Source organism: Cnephaeus nilssonii (assembly GCF_951640355.1).
Source record: "Cnephaeus nilssonii genome assembly, chromosome: 9".
Taxonomy (NCBI): domain Eukaryota; kingdom Metazoa; phylum Chordata; class Mammalia; order Chiroptera; family Vespertilionidae; genus Cnephaeus; species Cnephaeus nilssonii.
Genome location: NC_137080.1, coordinates 91,228,948 through 91,252,652, shown reverse-complemented (window position 1 = coordinate 91,252,652; position 23,705 = coordinate 91,228,948). Strand labels below are relative to the sequence as shown.

At 48.1% G+C, this 23,705-nt stretch overlaps 1 protein-coding gene across 3 annotated transcripts in view; it reads left to right on the top strand.

The window, feature by feature from the left end:
* Positions 1-7,000: 7,000 nt before the first annotated feature.
* The window catches only part of BRPF3 (bromodomain and PHD finger containing 3), a 36,631-nt gene continuing 19,926 nt past the window's right edge, over positions 7,001-23,705 (top strand). Inside the window, exons 1-7 of one of the 3 annotated variants that reach the window (XM_079780384.1) lie at positions 7,001-7,283; positions 11,116-12,571; positions 15,289-15,445; positions 18,129-18,260; positions 21,250-21,378; positions 21,672-21,984; positions 22,723-23,025. In XM_079780384.1, the coding sequence (XP_079636510.1) occupies positions 11,121-12,571; positions 15,289-15,445; positions 18,129-18,260; positions 21,250-21,378; positions 21,672-21,984; positions 22,723-23,025 (2,485 nt within the window). In that variant the 5' untranslated portion in view covers positions 7,001-7,283; positions 11,116-11,120. Of the gene's footprint in view, positions 7,284-11,094; positions 12,572-15,288; positions 15,446-18,128; positions 18,261-21,249; positions 21,379-21,671; positions 21,985-22,722; positions 23,026-23,705 lie in introns of all 3 variants that reach the window. The other 2 variants (XM_079780385.1, XM_079780383.1) reach the window with 2 other exon arrangements.

The following is a 23,705-nucleotide window of genomic DNA, read 5'->3' as shown; positions in this document are numbered from 1 at the left end:
CAGGGCTCCGCAAGATCACTCCCAAATTCAATGATTCCCTAGAAGGAATCACAGGACTCAGCATGCAGCCATGTTTATTGTTATGACTTATTACAGTGAAAGAATACAGAACAAAATCAGCAAAGAGAAAGGCACATAGGGTGAAGTCTGGAGGAAACCAGGCCCAAGCTTCCAGAATCCTCTCCCAGTGGAGGCATGCAGGGAAACACAATTCCCTCAGCAATGAGATGCAACAACACGTGCCCAGTGTTTACCAGAGCAGCTCATTAGAGATTGTGCTCAGGGTTTTTATTGGGGGCTGGTTACATAGTCACCCTCTGCCTAGTGTGTACTCACATCCACCCTTCCAGAAGGAAAGCATAAACCATATCATTTGCACAAATAGTTTAGGCACAAGGAGCCACTTTTATCAGTTGGTGAGAACCTTCTTGAAATTCAAGTTCCCAGATATCACCCACAGGCCAACCTTGTAAGCAGGCGTTTCAAAGGCTGGCAGTCAGGTCTGCTATGTTAATCCTTCTCTGCATAAGCTGCATTCTTTCTGCCACATTGACCTGGAAAGCTAATTTATCATAGCCACTTTTCATTCCCTTAGTTCTGGAATAATACCTTTTCACTTTAGTTTTCATATTAACTTTCATAGAACTACAGTCTTAAAAAGTCAATAAAACCATGAGGCTTAAAAATATATAACCATTGCCCTAACTGGTTTGGCTCAGTGGATAGAGCGTTGGCTTGCGACTGAAGGGTCCCAGGTACAATTCCTGTCAAGGGCATGTACCTTGGTTGCAGGCACATCCCCAGTGGGGGGTGTGCAGGAGGCAGCTGATCAATGTTTCTCTCTCATTGATGTTTCTAACTCTCTATCCCTCTCCCTTCCTCTCTGTAAAAAATCAATAAAATATATATTTAAATATATATATATATCCAGAGATCCCCTGCTTCATCCCAACTCAGCTCCCCAATCCAAAAGCAACTATTTCAAACTCTTGAGTAGTTTCTTCCAGAGTTTATCTTTTATTTCTAAATAACGTGCTTTTACTGTTAGTTTTGTATTTTTCAATTTTATCTATCATCTACTTTCCTTCAACTATGATGACTTAATTTATATTGGCCACAACTCACCACATATTCTCTATATTGTTTTATCATAATTTTTAGTTAAATCTCTATTTTTTCATTATCTCTATATATACAAGGCTAAGTGACAGGCCGACCATCCGACCGGCTGGTAGGTATGATGCGCACTGACCACCAGGGGGCAGATGCACAATGCAGGAGCTGCCGAGCTGCGGTGACTTGGCAGCGGTGGTTCTCGGGTGACGCACCCTGGAACCAGAGAGGAGGGAGCCTGATTTCTTGTAGGGCTGCGTGATTCCACCTTTGGCCCGGCCATGGGTTATATTGTTGCTGGGACTGTGGGATGTTGGTTCCAGGGCTTGTCCGGCCTGCCTTGCCCAGTCCCACCCCAACAGCCACCTTCTAATTAATTTCCTTTCAATGTGCATGAATCTGTGCACCAGGCCACTAGTTATGATTATAATGAAAAATAGATGTTTCCAAATGAGCCACATAGGTTCAACTGAAATTATACTTCTTTTTCCTGTGAGTTATTACATTTCCTAGAATTCATAATTGCCTATCTTAATATTTTCATCTTCTATGTACATATTATTAAATGAGATCTGATGAGATCCAACTGCCCTTTTTACAGATTTTTCAGCAATCCAACGTTCAAGGTCTATTCTCCATTCCTCACCTCCTTTTGAGAAGTACCTGCAGCCTCCTATTTCTAAGCTGGTCTTTTTGCAGGCTTGTTTAGTTTTCTCTGATTTGTTCATCCATCAACTTCCATTCTCCAAAATTTGACAAATCTCATCTGCTGTTTTCTTTGCCCCATTCTCTTTGTTCTTATGAATCTTATCTTGTGTTTTTTAATCCTTTACTAACATATTAGTGAAGTTTAGGGGATAAATGCATGCTTAATCCACACATTTTAGCCATCTATCATCAAACTTTTCCAGAAATGTCTCTCTCATTATGACTACTACAGTGTACCATGTAGATTGAGTTTAAATCTGCCATCATTTCATTGCTTATCTACCTTTACTATGTTCCTTTTTTCTCTTGTCTTCTGACTTGTTTCTTATTTCTTTTTCCTCTGTTTGTGAAATATCCTTTTTTTTGTTTTGTTGGTTCTCTTAATGATCAGTCTAAAAATTACAGTCTTAGCTGGTTTGGCTCAGTGAATAGAGTGTTGGCCTGCGGACTGAAAGGTCCCAGGTTCGATTCCAGTCAAGGACACATGCTGGGGTTGTGGGCTCGATCCCCAGTAGGGGGTGTGCAGGAGGCAGCTGATCCATGATTCTCATCATCTATGTTTCTACCTCTCTCTCCCTCTCCCCTCCTCTTTTAAATAAATAAAAATATATTTTAAAAAATAAAAATTACAATAGGTATGCTCTTGTTATCAACTTAACTGTGGTATAATTTATGTAAAACAAATTACAGCTATCCAGCACTTCAATTACTTTTGACAAATGTATATACTGAAAGATGAGACAGAGGGGCTGAAGACAGGACACAGGCTTTATTAGAGGAGAAGACCCCTGCCAGGCTGCCTCCCAAAGGAAGAGAGCACATGTGCAGGGGTGAAGGTGCCTTTTGAGGGGAGGAAAGGGAAGGGATGGGGCTTAGGGTACTCGGCACACGTTGATTGGTGGTTTTATATAAGGCACATGATTAGGCACTTAGGGACTTAGGAATCGGGGGCTTAGGGTATTTGGCAGGTGCTGATTGGTGGTTCAATGTACAGTCCATATAAGGTGCCTGGTTAGGTGTTCAGGAATGTCTGTGCTGCAGGTGGAGTGTACGTCATTCTCCGTCCATCAGTTGGGGGAAGGGAGGATCTATCATATACCTTTTGCTTCTCCATACCAAAATCAACTGACAGAATTTTCCCATCATCCGAAAAGTTCCCTCATGCCCCTTCAGTCAGTCCTCTCCTCCACACCTCCAGACAACCACCAATCTGTTTTCTGTCACTATAGTTTGCATTTTCAAGAATTTCATAGAAATGGAATCACAGATTATATTACAACAGGTATTGTTGACTAATCTAAAGCTGTTATCCCTAGAACTTTACCCTTTTCCCAGACAATGCAAGGATCTTAAAACACATTAATCCTGGAATTCTCTAATTATTCTCTAATCCACCACTTCTTAACTTTAATATGCAGAATTCTCCAAAGAAACATCTGTTGTAGATAAAATGTGTAGATTGAGCATTCACTTATCTCTCAATCTTCATGATATCTATAATGCAGATATTTATTTTCGGAATTGATTCAAGCAATCATGGAGGCCATGAAGTCCTATGGCCTGTCATCTGCATGCTGGAGGACCAGGAACGGAGGTGGCATAATTCAGCCCAAGTCTAAAGGCCTGGGAACCAGACACACCAATGTCCAAGAGCAGAAGATAGATGTTGCTGCTCGAACAGAGAGCAAATTCAAACCTCTTCTACTTTTTGTCCTGGTCAGGCCCTCAATGGATTGAATGATGCACATTGATGAGAGCCATCTTCTTTACTCCACTTACCCAAGCAAATGCTAGTCTCTTCCTGAAAGACCCTCATAGACACATCCAGAAATGTTTTTCTAGCTATCTGGGTAACTCCTAGGCCAGTCAAGTTGGAACATAAAATTAACCATCATACATCTGAATCACCTAGCTAGGGGAATCTTGTTAAAATGCAAGTTCTGTTTTGGGAGGTGCTAGTGTTTTTGTGTATTTTCTCTCTCTTTAGTCAAATTATACCAAATAGATGGCTACTTAGAAGGTCAGTCCTTTTGATAAAACACGGAAATAACATATCTTATGGTGTAACTTCACTCGTGATTGAGTTTAGGATTTAATAGGAGTGCTAATCATTTTTTAAAAACGTATTTTATTGATTTTTTACAGAGAGGGATAGAGTTAGAAACATCGATGAGAGAGAAACATCAATCAGCTGCCTCCTGCACACCTCCTACTGGGGATGTGCCTGCAACCAAGGTACATGCCCTTGACCGGCATCAAACCTGGGACCCTTCAGTCCACAGGCTGACGCTCTATCCACTGAGCCAAACCGGCCAGGGCAGAAGTGCTAATTAAAAGTTGAAATGAAAAGACTTCAACTTAGGTTGAATAATTTACACTTGCCACTATTTACTTTCAGGCTTGTGGTATGTTCTAGCTAGAATACAAGTCCAAAGAGGATAATGCAAGCCATGCTAGATGGATAATATAAACCACGTTGTATCATGCTCTCTTGCCTGACTAGATCTCAGAACAAGGAACTAATCATTCCCCTGTTCCAAAAATCATCTGTGACACTGTCCCTTTGCATCCAGTTCCCTACCCAACAGCCCCGTGCTCTGATTTTACTTTTTCATGCTTTTCTCTCACATCTCCCATTTGCGGGGGGTAGGGGAGAGGATCAAATGGGGTTACCCACTGTTCCCTGAATCTCCCTTAAAGGATGTTACACCTTCCTCTGCTCATGCTGGATCATCTAGCTCTAGGAGGTTTTGTGTGTGTGTGCGTGTGTGTGTGTGTGTGTGTGTGTGTGTGTGTGTGTGTGTTTTCCCCCCAGAAAATTTTAGCCAACTGCCCCGCAACTGACCCCTCAGAGGTTTCTTGCCTTGGTAAACTAAGGTAATAGCAAAGCATTGACAAAGCTATCCTGAGATGCTAATAGTAATAATAATACATTTTTTAAACGGGTAGGGGGGTGGTACTTTTTGTATTCATGTTTCCACTTTAGTTCTAAATGACAAAACATTCTCCTACTCCAATTAAGTTAGTTTCTACTTAGAAATGCAGGATTTTAAAACTATCTGGAATCAAAGGTCACTGCCTCTGTTAATTGAACTTAATTATTGTATGGTTTACTGGAAAGGCCAGGGACTGGTGAATTTAAACTCTTTAAAATAGATAAAGATTAAAGTGAGTTAAATTTAGTGCCTGTGGGATTTTTGATATGTTCCAAATTTGTTCTTAATAACATAATTGTCCCTTGTTACACTTAAGATTACATCACAGTGAACTGGTTATTTGTGCAGTTACACTATTAGAAAACAATCCCAAATGTCAAAAATAAAAGTGAGGACAACTGCAATGTTATACTAAGAAAGTGGAACTTGGAAGTGAAAGAGAAACACTCAGGTTGAATGTCTTTCTATGAAACCTTTGAATAGAAAAACCTAAAAATTATATGTATTAGGTTAACTTGATGCTTTTACAATAGCATTAAAATAATTATTTTACTTACTGTTACAAATGGAAACTAATGCATTTTTTCTCAAGGTATTTATTCATTAATTTTAGTGGAAAAAATATAGCCCCCAATCACACAAATGGAATTGTGTTAAATACAATTTGAGAAAACCCATCAAGAAATAAGTTACTAACCATATGTATAAATGGTTATATTTCACATTGTAAAAGAATAAGAAATAAAATTCAGTTTCCTTGTTTGCACTAGTCTTCAGTTTTTGTTTTTTTTTAAAAAAAGTAATTGTAATATTCTCTTGCCTCTAGGGCTTTTCCTTCACAATTAATCCTCTTTTCTTCCACACCTTCCCTCCCAATGATTGTTCCCTTTGGCCTCAGAACACATGACATTAATTCACAGTATTCTTCAGTTTTCAAAACATTGCCTTGCCCCTGCTTCGCTCCTCAAGCCACTCCCTTTTATAAAAAATTGGCTAACCGAAGCGTTTTGGCTATCACTGCCAGAAAGAGCTACCACCTACCTAATCAGGAAAACATCTTTGTAATACAAATTAGCTTCCTTTTATCAAATTCGAAACACAATGTACTTAAATTCCTTAGGATAATGGGCATCTAAAAACTTCCAAAGGAGCAATACGTTTCAGTTCAAACCCTGGGAAGGCTGGATCCTGAGACTTCGTCCTGACTACAGTTTGTGTCCCAGATCATCAGAACCCGCCAGAAGTGGTGAAAACCTCCCCACCAGCGCGGGCAGAGGGGAAACTTTCACAATATGTCATTCATCTTCACCTGCAAAGGCAGCTTATCCATCCGCCCTCTATAAACATCAGCAAAGGCTGGTGCTGGAGACTGCGGTCATGTGAGGTGAGCTTTCCAATTTACAGGTGGAAGGGGGTGGCGAAGGGGCCGGCTTCTCAAAATGACCCCAACAAAAGCCAGTGGGGTCGCATCGGAAAGCCCCCAGTTGCCTGTGGCCGGCGCTTTCGGGCAGCCGCTGTGGCATCAGTGACCCGACCGGGCGTGAGCGGAGCGCGTTTCCCGGCTGCGGTGGTGCCCGGGCTCCGGCGTCCTCCGGACGGACAAACTTTTACGTTCCCTCCCAGTGAGCGGGAGGGCGGCTCCGCTCCAAAGGAGGGCTCCCTGCGGGGCGCCGGCCGCGCACCTGTCCGCAGCAGGTCTGGCCTGCTGTCCCCACGGGGAGGACCGGCATCGCTAGACCGGTGTCCGCCCGACCTGAGGGAGGGCAGGCACCTGCACCCCGAGAAACTACACACCAGCTTTGACTTGACTGCCCCGGCTTCACCTTTGGAGGGGCCCTCGAGCTCCGCGAGGGGGGTCGTTGCCCCAAACCTGAGCCAACACCCCGCAGGCACAGGGGGAGGGGAAGGCTGACCAAAGTTCGGGGTCCCCGTCGTTCCCGGCGAGACCCCACGGTCCCAGCTCCCTGGCCGGGCTCGCCCGCGCGGGCTGGGCCCGGGAGACTCGGGCGCGGACCCCGTCTCCGCTCCGCGCCCTGCCGGTCCGCACCGCCACCGTGAGGCCGCGCCGGGGACGGTGCCCCGTGGCGGCGGCGGCTCCGCGCTCCGCTCCGCGCCGCCCCCGACACGGGCGGGGGGATCTCCTCCCGTTTCCCCCTCTTTCGCGCTCTCGCTCCCGTTCAGCGGGAGAGCCCGCGGAGCCGGGGAGGGAGCGAGGGAAGGGGTGGAGGTGGCGGGGGGAGGCCGGAGGGGCGGATCCTGCCTGGGGGCTGATCCCTCCCTCCCCTCGGCCGGGCTCCGTGGCGGTGGCGGCGGCGGCAGCGGCGGCTCCATTCCCCCTCCTCCCCCGGGAGCGGCGGTGGCGGCCGGGCTGGGGCCCCAGCGCGGGCCGGGAGGGGGCACGCTGTGGCCGCGGAGGCCAGCGCGGGAGGAGGCCGCGCTCCGCTCCCCGGGCCGCGCCGTCCTGCTCCACGGCCGGCCAGCCCGCGCCCAGGATCCCCGAACGTTGGGGCCGGGCCGGTGGCTGAGGTAATGGGGGCGGCAGCGGGGCCAGACGGAGCGGGGGCGGGGGCGGCGGGGCCTACGGGGACCAGGGGCTGCGCGGGTGGGGGAGGGAAGCGGGGGACTTTCCGAGCAGGGCGCGGGCGGGCGAAGCCCTCTCCCGGAGCGAGGGCGGCGGCGGGGGAGAGGTAGGCGGGTGAGGGGGGAGCAGAAAAGCGAGGACCCCCTCCCGCAGCCGCCATCTTGTTTTCCCCCGGCCCTGGAAGCGGAGCCCCCGAGCCCCGCCCCCGCCTCGCTCTCCAATTGGCCAGGCCTGAGGAGAGTTCCACCCCCTGAGTGGCCCTGGGCCCTCCGGTTTCCCCTAAGCGGCAGGTGAGGCGGCCAATGGGGGCTCGCCTTTGCCCCGCCGGTTCCCCGGGGCTAGCTTTCTGTCCGAGGGTCACATTTCGCGTCCGTCCGTCTGGCGCGCTCGCCCCCTCCTCTGTGGGGAGGTGATGTTATTTCCTCCTTTCTCCTCTGAAGGGTCAAGCTTCTCCTGGAAATGGTGCCCCTTTATAGGGGCGGAAGCCTTGGCTGCGGTCCTCGTCTCATGAGTACCTCGTGAGGGGCGCAGGGGTACAGTCTACTTGCAGAAACCCCTCCTTCTCTGGGACCTGGGTGACGTGGGCCAGCGGGGTCTCAGGAGAGGTCGAGAAGACCTCTGGGGGTGTTAGAGATATTTGGAGGTGTGGTTGTGGGAAGGGTTGTGTGGGATGAGAAACTCCCGCCAAAAAACGACTGTAAGCTCCTTGTGGGCGAAACTCCTTTCCTTTTCCTCAGCAGCAGCCCTTGCCCCTCTGGAGTCTGCCCCTCGGTGTCCAGAAGCCTGGGTGGGCGGAAGAGGTCTCCCTAGACACTCGCTGCTTGGTGGGGAGATACCCGAGCCGCCGGGAGGTAGGAGGGAGGGAGGGTAGAGTTGCATCCGAGGGGCCACAGCCTCTTGAAACTGTTTGAAGCTAGCGTTGAGGTGGATGTTCACGCCCGCCTGGGGGTCTCAGGCCCTTGAGGGGAGGAGGCAGTCAGCAGGGCTCTTGGCCCCCCCCCCCCCCGGAAGTTGGCATTTATCAGGCATGTCGTGGCCAAGGGCCTCTGGAACCCGGACAGATGTGATGCTTGTTTGCTTTGGCTCCAAGTAGGATGTGTGCCTGCCTGGCCGTGTTCGTTTTTTTAATGTTTCAGTCACACTTTGGGATTGGAAGGCCTTTAATTTTATTATTATTATTTTAAATATATATTTCAGAGAGAAGGGAGAGAGAGAAACATCAATGATGAGAGAGAGAATCATTGATCGGCTGCCTCCTGCACGTCCCACACTGGGGATCGAGCCCACAACCAGGGTATGTGCCCTTGACTGGTATCGAACCCGGATCCTTGGGTCTGCAGGCCTCCGCTCTATCCACTGAGCCAGACCAGCTTAGGGCGTGGAAGGCCTTTTAAACAAGGATCCTAATACCATATTAACAAATAGCAACCCTTAAGAGGTAGATGTTACTGATTTTGTTTTACTGATGGAGTATAGAGGCCCAGAGAGATTAAGTGACTTTTTTTGGGTCATCGAGGGGCAAGGTTAGAGCCTCTTTTTTACCAGACCAGGGCACCTCTGTGGTGTTCTTACCTCTTAGTAAGTCAGATAAGTTGAGCAGGTCAAAGATCTGGGTTTGAATTGTAGCTTTATCACTTGGGTTGAGTGACATCTTTCAGATATTATCTCCATCTGTAAAATGCCTCCCAAACTGGTTGTGAGAAATATTAAAAGTGAAAGGGCCTTGTAGTTTGTAAAAGTGTGCTAATCATCACCATCACCGTCTCTGCTTTGTAGATAAGGATGGTAGATCCTTCAACCAACGTGACAAACGGTTTTTCTCCTTGAAGTCCTGTCCCTGTTCATACCCTTTCAAGTCCCCACCCTCACCCCAGGGCAGCATATCCCCAAAGATCTTTCCTGGTAGTGATGGCCTCACTAACTGCTTACCACAGGCCCTTTGAGCTTGACATAGTTCCCTCCTTCCAGAGAATGATGTAGAAAACTTTAGGGCTCTCTCTTGGCTGCACAAGGGTAGGCTAGATATAAGTGTTTTGGGAGAGAGGGGCTTTTGAAACAGAATGCATTGAGAGTTTACCTCAGATATTGCCCCAGTCACCTTAGCCTTAGGTCTAGTGAAGGCCCCAGATAGCTCAGCTTACAACTTCAGTGCCACTTGGGGCCACTTCCAGAGCTTCTGTTCAGAGATGTACTAGCCAGTGCGTCCTGAATGCTGCCTTTTGCAGATAAAACCCTGGAGACTGTAGTTTGAAATCTTTAGACTACATGAGATAGACATTTCATGTGCCTTCATCCCTGGGCAGGGTCAGGGGGATAGGGTTTCTGATCATAGTAAAATGGCTTGGGAGAGGGCTTTAAACCTGTGAATTTTTGATCCTTGGATGGGACTGTGCATGTCCAGAGCTTGAAAATGCACGCTGTCCTTTTCTTTTCTGAAGCCATAACTGCCCCTCCTTTCCAATAGATAGCTGTCCCACAGCCTTATGTTGCATTGTAATGAACTGTTTACTTTTCTGTCCCTTCAGTCAGACAGAGCTTCTAGAAGGCAGGGATCGTGCATGTTTGATTTATCCTTTCGTTCAACTGTTACTGAGTGCTTACTTAGGAGCCAGGCACCATTCCAGGCGCTGGGGATATAGTGAACAAGACCGGCAAAAATCCCTCCCCTCATGGAGCTTACATTCTAGTAGGAGGAAGCAAACATCTACCTAATAAAAGAGTAACATGCTAATTGACTGTACATTTGCAACGCCCACCAGCCAATCAGGAGTGAGTATGCAAATTAACCCAATAAAGATGGGTTAATTTGCATATGCAGACACCGAGCAGCCGGGGGCGGAGTGGGACGCTTGGTTACAACTCAGGTGTTCCATATCACCCCAGCTGCTCCAGGCCTCTGGGCAGCATGGGAAGGTGGAAAGGCGGCTCTGGGCCGGAGCCAAGGAGGTGCCAGCAGCCAGGGAAAGGACGGCCCATTCTTGCACGAATCTTCGTGCATCGGGCTTCTAGTACATGATAAAGAGGTAAATTCCATAGGACAGTAAAAGATGGTGAGTGGTATAGTGAAAAATAAAGCAGAATGAAAGATTGTGGTGGAAGAGAGGGACTTGCAATTAAAAAAATACATACCGTACTTTCCGGCATATAAGACGACTGGGTGTATAAGATTTTCCTGGGTTAAAAAGTCGTTTTATACGCCGGAAAATACCGTATATTGGACTATATTGATGGGATTAGATATAATGGATTAGATATATTGGACTACCGTATTTTCCAGCGTATAAGACGACTTTTTAATCCAGGAAAACCTTATACGCCCAGTCGTCTTATACGCCGGAAAATACGATACGTGTTTTTATTGGTTTCAGAGAATGAGAGGGAGAGAGAGACTGAAACATCAATGATGAGAGAGAATCATTGATCTGCTGCCTCCTGCACGCCCCCTGCTGGGGATCGAGCCCCCAACCTGGGCATGTGCCCTTGACTGAAATCGAGCCCAGCACCCTTCAGTCTGCAGGCCGATGCTCTATCCACTGAGCCACACTGGCTAGGGCTGGATTTGCAATTTTAGAGAGAGTGGTCAGGGAAGTCTCACTGAGCAGTCATGTTTTCGGAAAGACTTAAAGGAGGTGAAGAAGTAAACCATGGGGACATCTAAGGGACAGAGTGTTTAGACAGGGAGTATCCAGTCCTCTTTCTTGGTGGAAGGGTGAATAAGTGCATCCACCTCACGGCCTCCTGGTCTTCTCTCCTTAGGCCTGTCCCCCTGTTTCCCAGGTGCCATGAGGAAGCCTCGCCAGAAGTCACGGCAGAATGCCGAGGGCCGGCGTTCCCCATCCCCCTACAGTCTCAAGTGCTCACCTACTCGGGAGACCCTGACATATGCCCAGGCCCAACGAATTGTTGAGGTGGACATTGATGGACGCCTGCATCGTATCAGCATCTATGACCCACTCAAGATCATCACGGAGGATGAGCTGACTGCCCAGGATATCACTGAATGTAATAGTAACAAGGAAAACAGTGAGCAGCCTCAATTCCCTGGCAAGTCCAAAAAACCCTCATCCAAGGGCAAGAAGAAGGAGTCCTGTTCCAAGCATGCATCCGGCACTTCCTTCCACCTCCCGCAGCCCAGCTTCCGCTTGGTGGACTCAGGCAGTCAGCCAGAAGCACCCCCATTGCCTGCTGCCTACTACCGCTACATTGAGAAACCGCCTGAAGACCTGGATGCAGAGGTAGAGTATGACATGGATGAGGAGGACCTTGCCTGGCTGGACATGGTGAATGAGAAGCGGCGAATAGATGGGCACAGTTCGGTGTCGGCAGACACCTTTGAGCTGCTGGTAGACCGGCTTGAGAAGGAGTCATACTTGGAGAGTCGTAGCAGTGGGGCCCAACAGTCACTCATTGACGAAGATGCCTTCTGCTGTGTGTGCCTGGATGACGAATGCCACAACAGCAACGTCATTCTCTTCTGTGACATCTGCAACCTGGCTGTACACCAGGAGTGCTACGGAGTCCCCTACATCCCCGAGGGTCAGTGGCTATGCCGCTGCTGCCTGCAGTCTCCCTCCCGGCCTGTGGATTGTGTCCTCTGCCCCAATAAAGGTGGCGCCTTCAAACAGACCAGCGATGGGCACTGGGCCCACGTGGTGTGTGCTATCTGGATCCCTGAAGTCTGCTTTGCTAACACCGTGTTCCTGGAGCCCATTGAGGGCATTGACAACATCCCACCTGCCCGCTGGAAACTGACCTGCTATATCTGCAAGCAGAAGGGGCTGGGTGCCGCCATCCAGTGCCAAAAGGTGAACTGCTACACAGCCTTCCATGTGACGTGTGCACAGCGGGCCGGGCTCTTCATGAAGATTGAGCCCATGCGCGAAACCAGCCTAAATGGCACCACTTTCACAGTGCGCAAGACTGCCTACTGTGAGGCCCACTCACCCCCAGGTGCTGCCACTGCTAGGAGGAAGGGTGACTCCCCTGGAAGCCTTCGTGAGCCTGGGGGTGAGGAGGGGCTGAAGGAAGGCTGTGGGGAGGAGGAAGACAAAGAAGAGGTGGGAGAGGAGCAGGAAGATGAAGGGCAAGGTGTAGTAGGTGGCCCCCTCAAAGGAGTGTCTAAGAAGAACAAGATGACTTTGAAGCAAAAGATCAAGAAGGAGCCAGAGGAAGTGGGTCGAGACATGCCCTCAGTTGTCCCCTTGGTCACCGTCCCACAGATACCCTCTTACAGGTAAATGCCCAGGAGGGTGCCCTAGAGACTAATGGTTTCTTCTTGGGCTGGTGGTGGCCTTTCCCATGCACTGTGGATGAACATCTGTTCTCTTCTGTGCCCTCAAATTTCTCCTTTGGGCCCTGGGTTTACCTAGTCTGGTTTGTGGTTTTGATTGTGTTCTCAGAACAATGTGTTTCCTTTGGTTCAAGGTGAAATAAACAATTAAGTTGCTTAGAAGCTCAGGTGACAGGATGTCTTAGGCAGTATTTTTCAATAGGGTCACAAGTGGCATTTTGGACGGATAATTCTTCATTATTAGGACTGTCCCATGTGTTTCGAGATGTTTAGCATCTGTGGTCTTTGTAAATACCAGTAGAACCCCCTCCTTCATTGCCTGGTCTTTGTGACAACATCAAACCCACCCCACATGTTTCCAAATACCCCTATAGTGATACAGTTACTTCCAGTTGCGGGGATCAGTATGGTTTTCTGCTGTCTAGAAAGCTTGGTCCTGGGAATGATAGGGATTTTCTGGGAGGGGTGGTGGTGTGTGGAGTACATGCTACTCCTCTTGAGAAGCTTTTAGATTTAGGATCACTTATACACAGTTCAGCTGTGTATAAGCCTACTAAGTGTATAGAGAGACCAGTGTACCTGTTAAACCACTGTAGAGGTCTCTGGAACTGTTGGAGGGATGGGAGGTTGGTGGAGAACAAGAGACAGGAGATTTTCCAGCGGAGGCTCATCTCAAGGGTGATATTCATAAATAAGTATACAATGTTAGAGCAGGAAGGAATCCTGAAGATTATTCATCTAATGTAGTCCTTGCACCTTCTCCCACACCCCCAGATGAAGAAACCGCGGCCACTGGAGGTAAAGTTGTTCACTCCTTTATTTATTCATTGAGATATTTATTGAGCACTTACTATATGCCAAGTCCTGTTCTAAGGGCTGGAACCAGGTGGAAAGTGGCTGATTCTGGACCACAGCTGGGGTTGAACTGTAGGTTCTATACCTGCTGTCTCTCTCACTTGATGAGAAGAACAGGGATAAAGGAATACTAGAGGTCGTGGGGAATGAGTTATACAAGGGAAACAGGCAATCAGACTTGTCATTTGGAAAGAAGACATAAGAGCACAGAAGGTCAGGAGGGAGAGGCTCTTGTTGCAAGCCATGGCTTGAGTTAGAATTCAATTGACTTGGAAATGTATCTTCTAGTCGCAGAACTGTTCCGGGCTACCCTGTTGCCTGGGATGAGTGGGTGAATGCTTAGTCCACATCTATAGGTGTTATGCCCTGGCGCTAGACTTTTTGCCATGTCTGCTCTTAAGATGTCTCTTGCAGGCTGGCTAAGGACCATACAGACCTACATTTGAATCCTGTTTCTAGCACTACCTGTGTGACCTTTGGCAAGTTACTTATTTATTTGTAAGTAAACCTACTTCATAGGGTTGTGAGAAATAAGATAATACAAGTAAAGCACTTAGCACAGTGCCTGGCAAATAGTAAGCTCTCAATAAATGGCTGCTGCTGCTATTTTATTATTATTCTTTTTCCTATCTGCACAAATGCTATTGGGACCCTCCATGGCCAAGAGGTTATAGAGGGAGGGGGCTGCCTGCATCTGGGCAGGTGTGCTTGGCATGGGCACTGGTGGGGGATCTGTCCTTTGGGGAAAGTCCTACCTAGGCCCTGATTTTGTAAGCTTGGCTTTGGGGCAAGAATGTCTGACTGGAAAGGCGCAAGGCCCAGGTGAGCTATGTCCAGTCCAAGATGCCCATTCTTCTTAGGTTCTACCTTCTTTAGCCATGCTTATCTTCCTTTCAGTGGAGTGAGACGAAGAGAAAAGCAGTGGAAACACCACAGGAGCACTGAGGCCTTTTGCTTACCGGGTTAGGTAACCAGTTATGGAACACTGCATGGAACAGCCAAGAGGTCATGGTTCAGATCCCACCCCAGCTCCATCATCTTATTAGCTGCATTAGTGACTTTGACAGTTTATTCAGCCTCTGTTCCTAAGCTGCTTTTCCATCTTTTATAACATGGGAATAATGTTACCCACCTTTCAGTATGGGCATTAGGATAGAGATTGTAGGCTCTCATTAATTCCCTTCCTACCTCTTTCCCTTCCTGCCACACACCCCTACCGTAAGGCTAAGGCTAAGTTTTCAGATTCTCCATCCTCTTATACCTTTAGATCCATGAAAATATATATTTTGGTTCAAAATCAGACATTTTGGGGCTGCTGAGGTTTTTAATGAAAAACCAGAGGTCAGATGACTCCAAGGGGTTGCATTTGAGAGTAGCCTGCTAGTTTTCCTTCCAGCTTGGCCATGGACTACTCCCTGGTCTGGTGAGACCCTCAGCCACAGGAAATAGTGACTACATTGCTCATAGCTTACTCAAATTCCTATTCTCTTGCTGCCTTTATCAAGACAAGGCTGGGTTATTGGGGCACAGGCCTGTTTCTAGGAGTCCACAACTGCAGGAAACAGGTTTTCTAGAAGAGGGTTGTTTTGGAGGTTCAGGATTGCAATGCAGGATGTGGAAAGTCAAGTGAATCTGAGCTGCTTAACTTTGCTGTCCTTTTCAAGCCTTTCTCTGAGGTGAGGCATTTGGCCACTTTATTCTGTCTTCCTTTATAAGGTTCATAAATGAACCAGGGTCTGGAGAGGAGGCTATAATCTGGTCTGCCCACTGACCCTGTCTGTCACTTCCCTTTGCCTCTACTCAAGGTTGAACAAGATCTGTAGTGGTCTCTCCTTTCAGAGGAAAAACCAGTTCATGCAGCGGCTTCACAACTATTGGCTGTTGAAGCGGCAGGCACGGAACGGTGTTCCCCTCATTCGGCGCCTGCATTCTCACCTGCAGTCCCAAAGAAATGCCGAGCAGGTAGGTGACATGTTGATTTGGAGGTGAAGAGTGAAGAAGGAGTGATGGTTGGGGCTTCCCCTTCCCCCAACCCTCTGTGGAGCCTTTGCCTATATGTGATCACCCCTATAGGTGGTCTATCCCAGGGGCGACCTCCAGCACTATAGAGCTCTTCAGACCAGACAGCATCTCCTTCTGGATGGGAGAAGCTTGACTTCAGAGCAAATTGTAGGGGATAGTGAAGAGCAAGCCCAGCTTTCTGTATATGTGGAGAAAACCCTTTAGATGTGGCAGAAAGGAAGAAGTGGGATAAATGAGAGCCAGGCGGATGAATGAGAGCAACTGAATTGCATGAATTAGGAAAAGGCACACTTTCCCTCAAGACACTGGATTGCCATGTGCCAAAAAAAGTGTTTCATAGAAAATACACAAATTTACCACCTAAGTTGTAGTGCACAGCCTGCCCAATTGTCATGACCTTTTAGTCACTAGCAACTGGAATTGCTATATGTTTAATATTTTCTGCAAGGGTGGAGACTTTAAAAAATACATATTTTTTATTGAGAGGAAGGGAGAAGGAGAGAGATAGAAACATCAATGGTGAGAGAGAATCATTTATTGGCTGCCTCCTGCACGCCCTCCCACTGGGGGTTGAGCCTGAAACCCGGGCACGTGCCATGACCAGGAATCGAACTGTGACCTCCTGGTTCATAGGTGGACCCTCAACCATTGAGCCATGCCAGCTGGGCCTGAGAGACTTTTAACATTTTTAGTTCTCTCTCCCTATTCATTGCTCCATTACTTCCGCCTTTAAGTATTCCCACACATGCTACCCTCTGCGTTCTGTCTGATTTCACTTTTGCCTTTTGTAACTGAGTACTGAGGTGCACTTCTATATCTGGTCCCTCTTCAAAATGGTCCCTTTGCTCCCCTGTACCCTCCCATGGAACATCAGTGACCTCCTCCCAGCTCAGCAAGTCTTTCCTTAGATTCTCACTTTATTGACTGTTGGGCTACATTTGATCCGCTGGTCATCTTGTCTTAGAGCTTCTCTGTGACTTCATTTCCCATCTCCAACACCCCACAGACTGCACCCTGTGCCCATCCTACTTCTTACTCCTTAATGGTAACATTCCCAGGGGCTCAGTTGCCTGCATGTCTGATTGGAGAACTTGTACATTCTTAGCTGTAAATAACTGTGGAGTATTTGCTCCAGATTTCTCGTCTTGTCCTCATCCTTGTTTTCTGCCCTCAGTCCCTGTAGGGCACAGGAACTGTAGATGCCCATGTAGATGTTGTTTCCTGTAACTCAGGTATTGGAAACTGAATTCATTATCTTCCTTCCTCTCAGTAAACATATTTCCCCATTATTGTCATGATCTCAGACGTTCCCCACCTTATAGTTACTCTTGACTCTTCCCTCCATAACAAGCCACAGTTAATCACAGTTAATTTATCAGTATATGGCCCTTTGTCTCCATTCTCCAGCTACACTGCTCACCCATATCCCTTTAATTTCAGCAGTAGCTTTCTATCTAGATGGTCACCAGCCTCTCATTCTTTCTTTGCTCTATAACTGGTGATGTCTTACACACCATTTTCCATCCTGTCACTTCCTTTTCCAGAATATGTCCAGGCTCCAGGCTGTTTGGCCTGGCATTTGAGGCTTCTTGTCAGCTGGGTTCTGGATCTTTCTTGGCTTTTGTGATTTTCCAGCTTCTCTCCTCTGGCCAGTTTATTTTTCTCACCAAGCAAAGAACCACTAAGTATGCCTCCACACTTTGGCTCTATGGTTTCTTCAGTTCCAAAAGAGGCCTTCCTTGCCCAGCCGGCGTGGCTCAGTGGTTGAGTGTCAACCTATGAACCAGGAGGTCACGGTTCGATTCCCGGTCAGGGCACATGTTCAGTTGCAAGCATGATCCCCAGTAGGAGATACGCAGGAGGCAGCTGAGCAATGATTCTCATTGATGTTTCTATCTCTCTCTCCCGTCCTCTCTGAAATCAATAAAGATATATATGTTAAAAAAAAAAAAAAAGGCCTTCCTTACTGCATCCATATCCACATGTGAAAACCTAGTAAGATTCCTCCCCCAGGAAGCCGTCCCTGACCTAACCCCAACCCACTCAGATCCTCTCTATTTTATATCCTCGCAGCATCTTATATTCAGTCTTTCTGATCAGTTTTTGTTGTCTTTTTGCTACTGTGCCCTTGTGCATCAAACCCTGACACTTCCCCCGACTACACTGTAACCTCTTCTAGGTCTGTAATCCTGTATTTGGTGGGCTGGAGGTGTTTTAAAGTCAGTTAGTACAAGCTTATAGTAAGAACACTTTGTTTTCTAGCCCAAAGTTGAAGCTGTAGGGTGAAATTCTATCCGGAGGTGTGTATTAGTTTCCTTCTGAAATTCTTTCCAGCCCTGAGGGGCACAGGTGCTCTCAGGTGTCCCCAAGGGTAGGGGGAGTGGTCCCAGATCTCACCCGGGCAGTTATTGTGCTGCAGTGAAGAAACATTGCTATAGGGTCAGAAAAGCCCAGGAGGAAGGAATGGGGTGGAGAGGGGGTGGAGGGGCTTTGAGGGACTGTGGGTCAAGGAAGGGGTTGGGGCTCTTACTTGCCAAGGCCCCATGAAGCTTGACTGGGGAGAGGACTTGGGGCAGCAAGGAGGCCCCTAGCTCCTTCCTTTCCCTTCCCTTCCCTCCTGCAGCGAGAGCAGGACGAGAAAACAAGCGCAGTGAAGGAAGAGCTGAAATACTGGCAGAAGCTGCGGCACGACTTGGAGCGAGCCCGGCTGCTCATCGAGCTGATTCGGAAAAGAGAGAAGCTCAAGCGGGAGCAGGTGAGGAGCTCTGAGCCCCATGGCTCTCGTTCAAGAACTTTTTCTCCCAGTTAGTGTGTTACCAGGAGACCTGGTGTAAACTTTCTCCCCTTCTTGCCCGGCATTATGGGCTCTAAGGCCTGCCTACTCTGTGGTGCTGCTGATGGCTTCTCTCTGGGGATTCAGCTTCTGGTGGCCTCAAGCATAAGCTCGATATCATACGCCTGGGCCAGTCCCTGGAGTTTCTGACTCGGACTCTAGGGAGAGCCTGACCTTGAGCATTTTAAAAAGCTTCTCAGGCTGTCCTAGCTGGTTTGGTTCAGTGGGTAGAACGTCGACCTGTGGACTGAAGGGTCCCAGGTTTGATTCCGGTCAAGGGCACATGCCCGGGTTGTGGGCTCAATCCTCAGTAGGGGCGTGCAGGAGGCAGCTGATCAATGGTTCTCTCTCATCATTGATGTTTCTATTTCTCCCTCTCTCTTCCTCTCTGAAATAAATAAAAATAAGTTAAAAAAAAAAAACTTAAAAAAAAATAAAAAGCTTCTCAGGCCATTCTGATGGCCATCACCTCTGGCCTGGGAACTTCTGAGGGTCCTCACTGGGCCCTTAAACACTTTTGGTCTTAAGTCATTTAAATTTCCCAACCTCTACTCAAAGATATTTTAAGCCTTTGAGTATGGGGAAATGTTGAGATAGGTAGTGTGGCATAGGGGTTAGAAATATGAACTATGGCACCATCCTGCCTGGGTTTAAATCTTGGCTCTGCCACTTACTACTTGTGTGACATTAAGTTGCTTAATCTCCTTATACCTTAGTTTCCTCAACTGTGAAATGGAAGTAATAATAGAACGTACCGCATGAGGTTGTTGTGAGGATTAGATGACTTGTATATACAAAGAGCATAGAACAGTGCCTGGCATATAGTAGAGGGGCTACAGCTTCTATCATCATTATTGACACTCTTTGCCTCCCTGAAGTAACTACTGCAGTTCTCTACACATGGCAGAAAGCAAATACTATTTTTTTAAAAAAATATTCTTATTGATTTTAGAGAGCAAGGGAGGGAGAGAGAGATAGAAACATCAGTGATGAGAGAGAATCATTGATCGGCTGCCTCCTGCATGCCCAACACTGGGGATTGAGCCCATAACCCAGGCATGTGCCCTGACCTGGAATCGAACCGTGACCTCCTACTTCATAAGTCCATGAAAGCAAATACTATTTTAAAAAAAATAAATTTCTTTTTTTTTTCTTTTTCTAATCCTCAGCTGAGGATATTTTTCCATTGATTTTTGTTTTTTGTTTTTTTAGAGAGAGGGAAAGATAGAAACATTGATGTGAGAGAAGCACATCGATTGGTTGCCTCCTGCATGCACCCCGACCAGGGCCTGAACCGGGGAGGAGCCTGCAACCAAGGTATGTGCCCTTGACTTGAATTGAACCCAGGACCCTTTAGTCCACAGGCCGATGCTATATCCATTGAGCCAAACTGGCTAGGGCATAAATACTATTAATTCAATGAAGGATAAGCTAAAACTGTTCTCTCGTCCAGGAATAGCAGCTGTTACTGGAATGCTTCAGAGGCCTGGGTCAAAGATGTTCCTTTCTCTCTTTCTCCAAACTCCCACTTCTGTTAAGCCCCAGCGCAAAGCCTGAGTTTACCTCTGAGACCTGGCAGCTCTTGCCATACTTAGCATGGAGGACATCTCAGGACCTTCTCCTGGATTCACACTGTTTGCCATCCCAGGCCTGGATTCGCACCTGAGCTTTTTTCCCTGCCTCTGGTTCACAGAAATGAAAGGGGAAAGGAAGCAGGCAGGCCTGTTTTAATGCAGCCAAGAGACAGGACTTTTCACAGTCTAATCCATGGCTTCCCAGCCTTTTCATAGTAGGACACACATGAATATAACGGGGTAAAGCATACTACTGTAAATATGCGAAGCCGCTTGCTGCCCGAAGAGATGAGCCTGGAGGCCCAGGTCAGCCCAGCTCTACCCAGACATTCCAGAGGCCAGTGGGATCAATATCTCGGCACAGTAGGTGGGAATTCTGGCCCAAGGCACGTTTTATATCATCACTGTGCCCCTGGGACTAAGTCAGACCCTGCTCTTTAGCCAGGTGGCCATGGGTTAATGATGATTCAGATTCCATATTTATAAAATGGGGATGGTAAGTTTCTCCTTCAGGGTTGTTGTGTTGATTCACTGAGGTAATGTGAGCAGAGAGGCAGTGTGGCATAGCCATCAAGAGCACACACTGCAGAACCAGGCTGTCTGGGATTGTAGTCCCAGCTCTGCCCCTTACCGGCTGTGTGTCCTGGGGCCAGTCACTCTCTGTGCCTCCATTTCCTTTGTATGATAGCTCATCTGTACCTACCTCATGTACTCACTTATATAAAATGCTTAGAATGTTGCTTGGCACTTAGAAAAGACTATAAAAGTCATTATTATTATAGTTGACTCTTGAATAATGTGAGCATTAGGGGCTCTGACCCCCAGCGTAGTTTAAAATCTGCATATAACTTGATTTCCCTAAAACTTAACTACTAGTAGCTTACTGTTAACCAGAAGCTTTACTGCTAACAGTTGACTAACACATACTTTGAATGTTATATGTATTATATACTGTATTCTTACAATGAAATAAGCTAGAGGAAAGAAAATGTTAAAATCATAAGGAAGAGAGCATACGTTAACAATACTTATTGAAAAATCCATGTATAAATGGAGCTGCTCAGTTCAAAGCTGTGTTATTCAAGGGTCAACTATATAATTATTATCACTCTTAAATTTTGGTATGGTGCTTGTTACATAGGAAACATCCATATAGTGGTAGCTCTTCATATCTTTATTTCTAGGCTGTGGGTTAGGTGGTCACTCCTAATAAAATGGTCAGCTTAATAGCCTGTAAAAATTTGTTATACACAATTGGTGAAAGTCAAGCTATAAAGAAAAATTTCAGTGCCTCTTCAAGGGGAGGGGTGTCCTGATTTCTCCCCACCCTCCCACAGATCAAGGTCCAGCAGGCTGCCATGGAGCTAGAGCTGATGCCATTCAACGTTTTGCTGAGGACAACACTGGACTTGCTGCAGGAGAAGGATCCCGCGCACATCTTTGCCGAACCCGTCAACCTGAGTGAGGCAAGTTTCCCCCACCCCACTTTCTGAACAGTGAGCCCCTCAAGAACTGGGAACTATCTGCAAAGGCCAGGAGGGGGTTGAATGACATAGTGTACAAAAACTGGGGGTGTCTGGCAAGGCCAGTAGACTGCCAATGGTAAGGGGTCAGCCAGCCAGGGTGGGCCAGGGCCCTGGGGCTCTGAGTGAGCCCAGAATGGTCAAACCAGGGGATGGGGAGGCTAGAGTGCCGGTGAAGGGTGCGCCTGTTTGGCTAGTAAATGGTTGTTGTAATTGTACAGGTTTTATATGTTTAGGTTCCAGATTACCTGGAATTCATATCCAAGCCAATGGATTTTTCTACTATGAGGCGGAAGCTGGAATCCCATCTGTACCACACCTTGGAGGAGTTTGAGGAGGACTTTAACCTTATAGTTTCCAACTGCATGAAGTATAATGCTAAAGACACAATTTTCCACCGAGCAGCTGTCCGCCTGCGGGACCTGGGAGGGGCCATCCTGCGGCACGCCCGGAGGCAGGCAGAGAACATCGGCTATGACCCCGAGAGGGGCACACACCTGCCCGAGTCACCCAAATTGGAGGACTTTTATCGCTTCTCCTGGGAAGACGGTGAGAAGCCTGGACGGGTGGGGAGGACAGGGGCTAGGAGGAGGCACAGGGACAGCCCAGTAAGCCAGGGATCAGAGTGGACCTTGGGGCTGTAGGGTAGATTCCAGGAGCAATGCTGCGGGTAGGCACAGGCTGGAATATATCTGCTTGTGGCTGGAATAGTTCCGAGGATTAAAGTTTAACTAATTCACTGAGCACTTCCTGAATGTAGGAAAGGGGAATCAGGTACTAGCGGTCTGTTTGGAAGGCTAAAGCATCACTGGGGTCTTCCTCTCCCGGACCCTCTGTGTGGCACCGGGGCAGGGGTAGTGAATGCAGGCGGCTGTGTGTTTGGCTCATTCAGAGAGTGTAGGTGGAGGATACAGAGAGTGCAGAGAACGGAATTGCCTCGGAGCCCGCTCTGCCTGACCCTGCTCTCTGCTTTTCAATGGCAGCAGCCAAACAGTCACTCAGGCCAGGGACCTGCCAAGCTGCCCCGTGCCTGCTCCAGAGAGCCCATGATCGGGACTGTGGAATGCTTCCTGCAGATGTTTCCCAGATTCTGACCTTGTCCTTGTGGCTGCCCTGTGGGCAGCTGTGGTGCCAGAGCCAAGGCCCCGCAGTGATGTTGCTAGAAGCCACTGGCTCAGGCATTCCAGGAGAATATTTTGCATCCAAAGGATTCAGCCCTTTCCCCTTCCCCTTCCCCTGGGCTAGGCAGGTCCTTCAGCCCCTTCGCTTTTCCCTTCTCCCCGACAGTGGACAACATCCTCATCCCAGAGAACCGGGCCCATTTGTCCACGGAGGTGCAGCTGAAGGAGCTGCTAGAGAAATTGGACCTGGTGAGTGCCATGCGGTCCAGTGGGGCCCGGACCCGCCGCGTCCGCATGCTGCGCCGGGAGATCAATGCTCTTCGGCAGAAGCTGGCACAGCCACCGCCACCACAGCCACCCTCACTGAACAAGACTGTGTCCCATGAGGAGCTTCTCGCAGGGCCCCAGGGAGATGTGGCTGCGCTGGAGCAGGCCCTGCAGGAGGAGCCAGAAGACGATGGGGACAGAGGTGAGAGACGGTCACGGACAGGCAGGATGCTGGGGAAGGGGAAGGGAGCAAGGGTTAAGCTGAAATCCTGAGTAGAAGCGTCCTTCCTTGAGTTTAGGTCTGATCTTTGTGGACAAGCAGAAGCCCTTGGAGGGGTCACACTTCCGCTTATGCCCAGGGTTGATATTCAAAATATTTAACTATCAGTAGAGACCAAAGTTTATCAGTCAGAGTAGGTGTTGATTGTTATATTGGAATGAACTCCTGGTGGCCACTGATGTGGATATTTAGTTGCTGGATTGTGGGCAGGTTCAGGGAGTTTCAGAGGCTAGGGCTCAGCAGCTGTTATTAACCAGTAAAGAAATATTTTAGTATTTTGCACCTGATATGGTCATATTGCACATACCAGTTAAATATCAGCTCACCTATACCATCATGTAGAGAGGCTCTTAGAACAGCTCACGTTGTGGGGGGCGGGGGGCTATAGAAAAGAAAGACCCTAAAGATAGTCTGGGCTCTCAAGCTGCCTCATGGCTCTGACCCTAGCTGGCCGAGTCTATAGGCCCATCCCAAAGCAGAAAGGCCAGATTGCAAACACAGCTGGGGAAGTGATTCTCAGAGACTCCGGGCCTTGAAACCTGACCTGCTTCCCATTCTCCCGTGTCATGGGACAGAATTGTCTCCTTCCTACCTATCCTTGG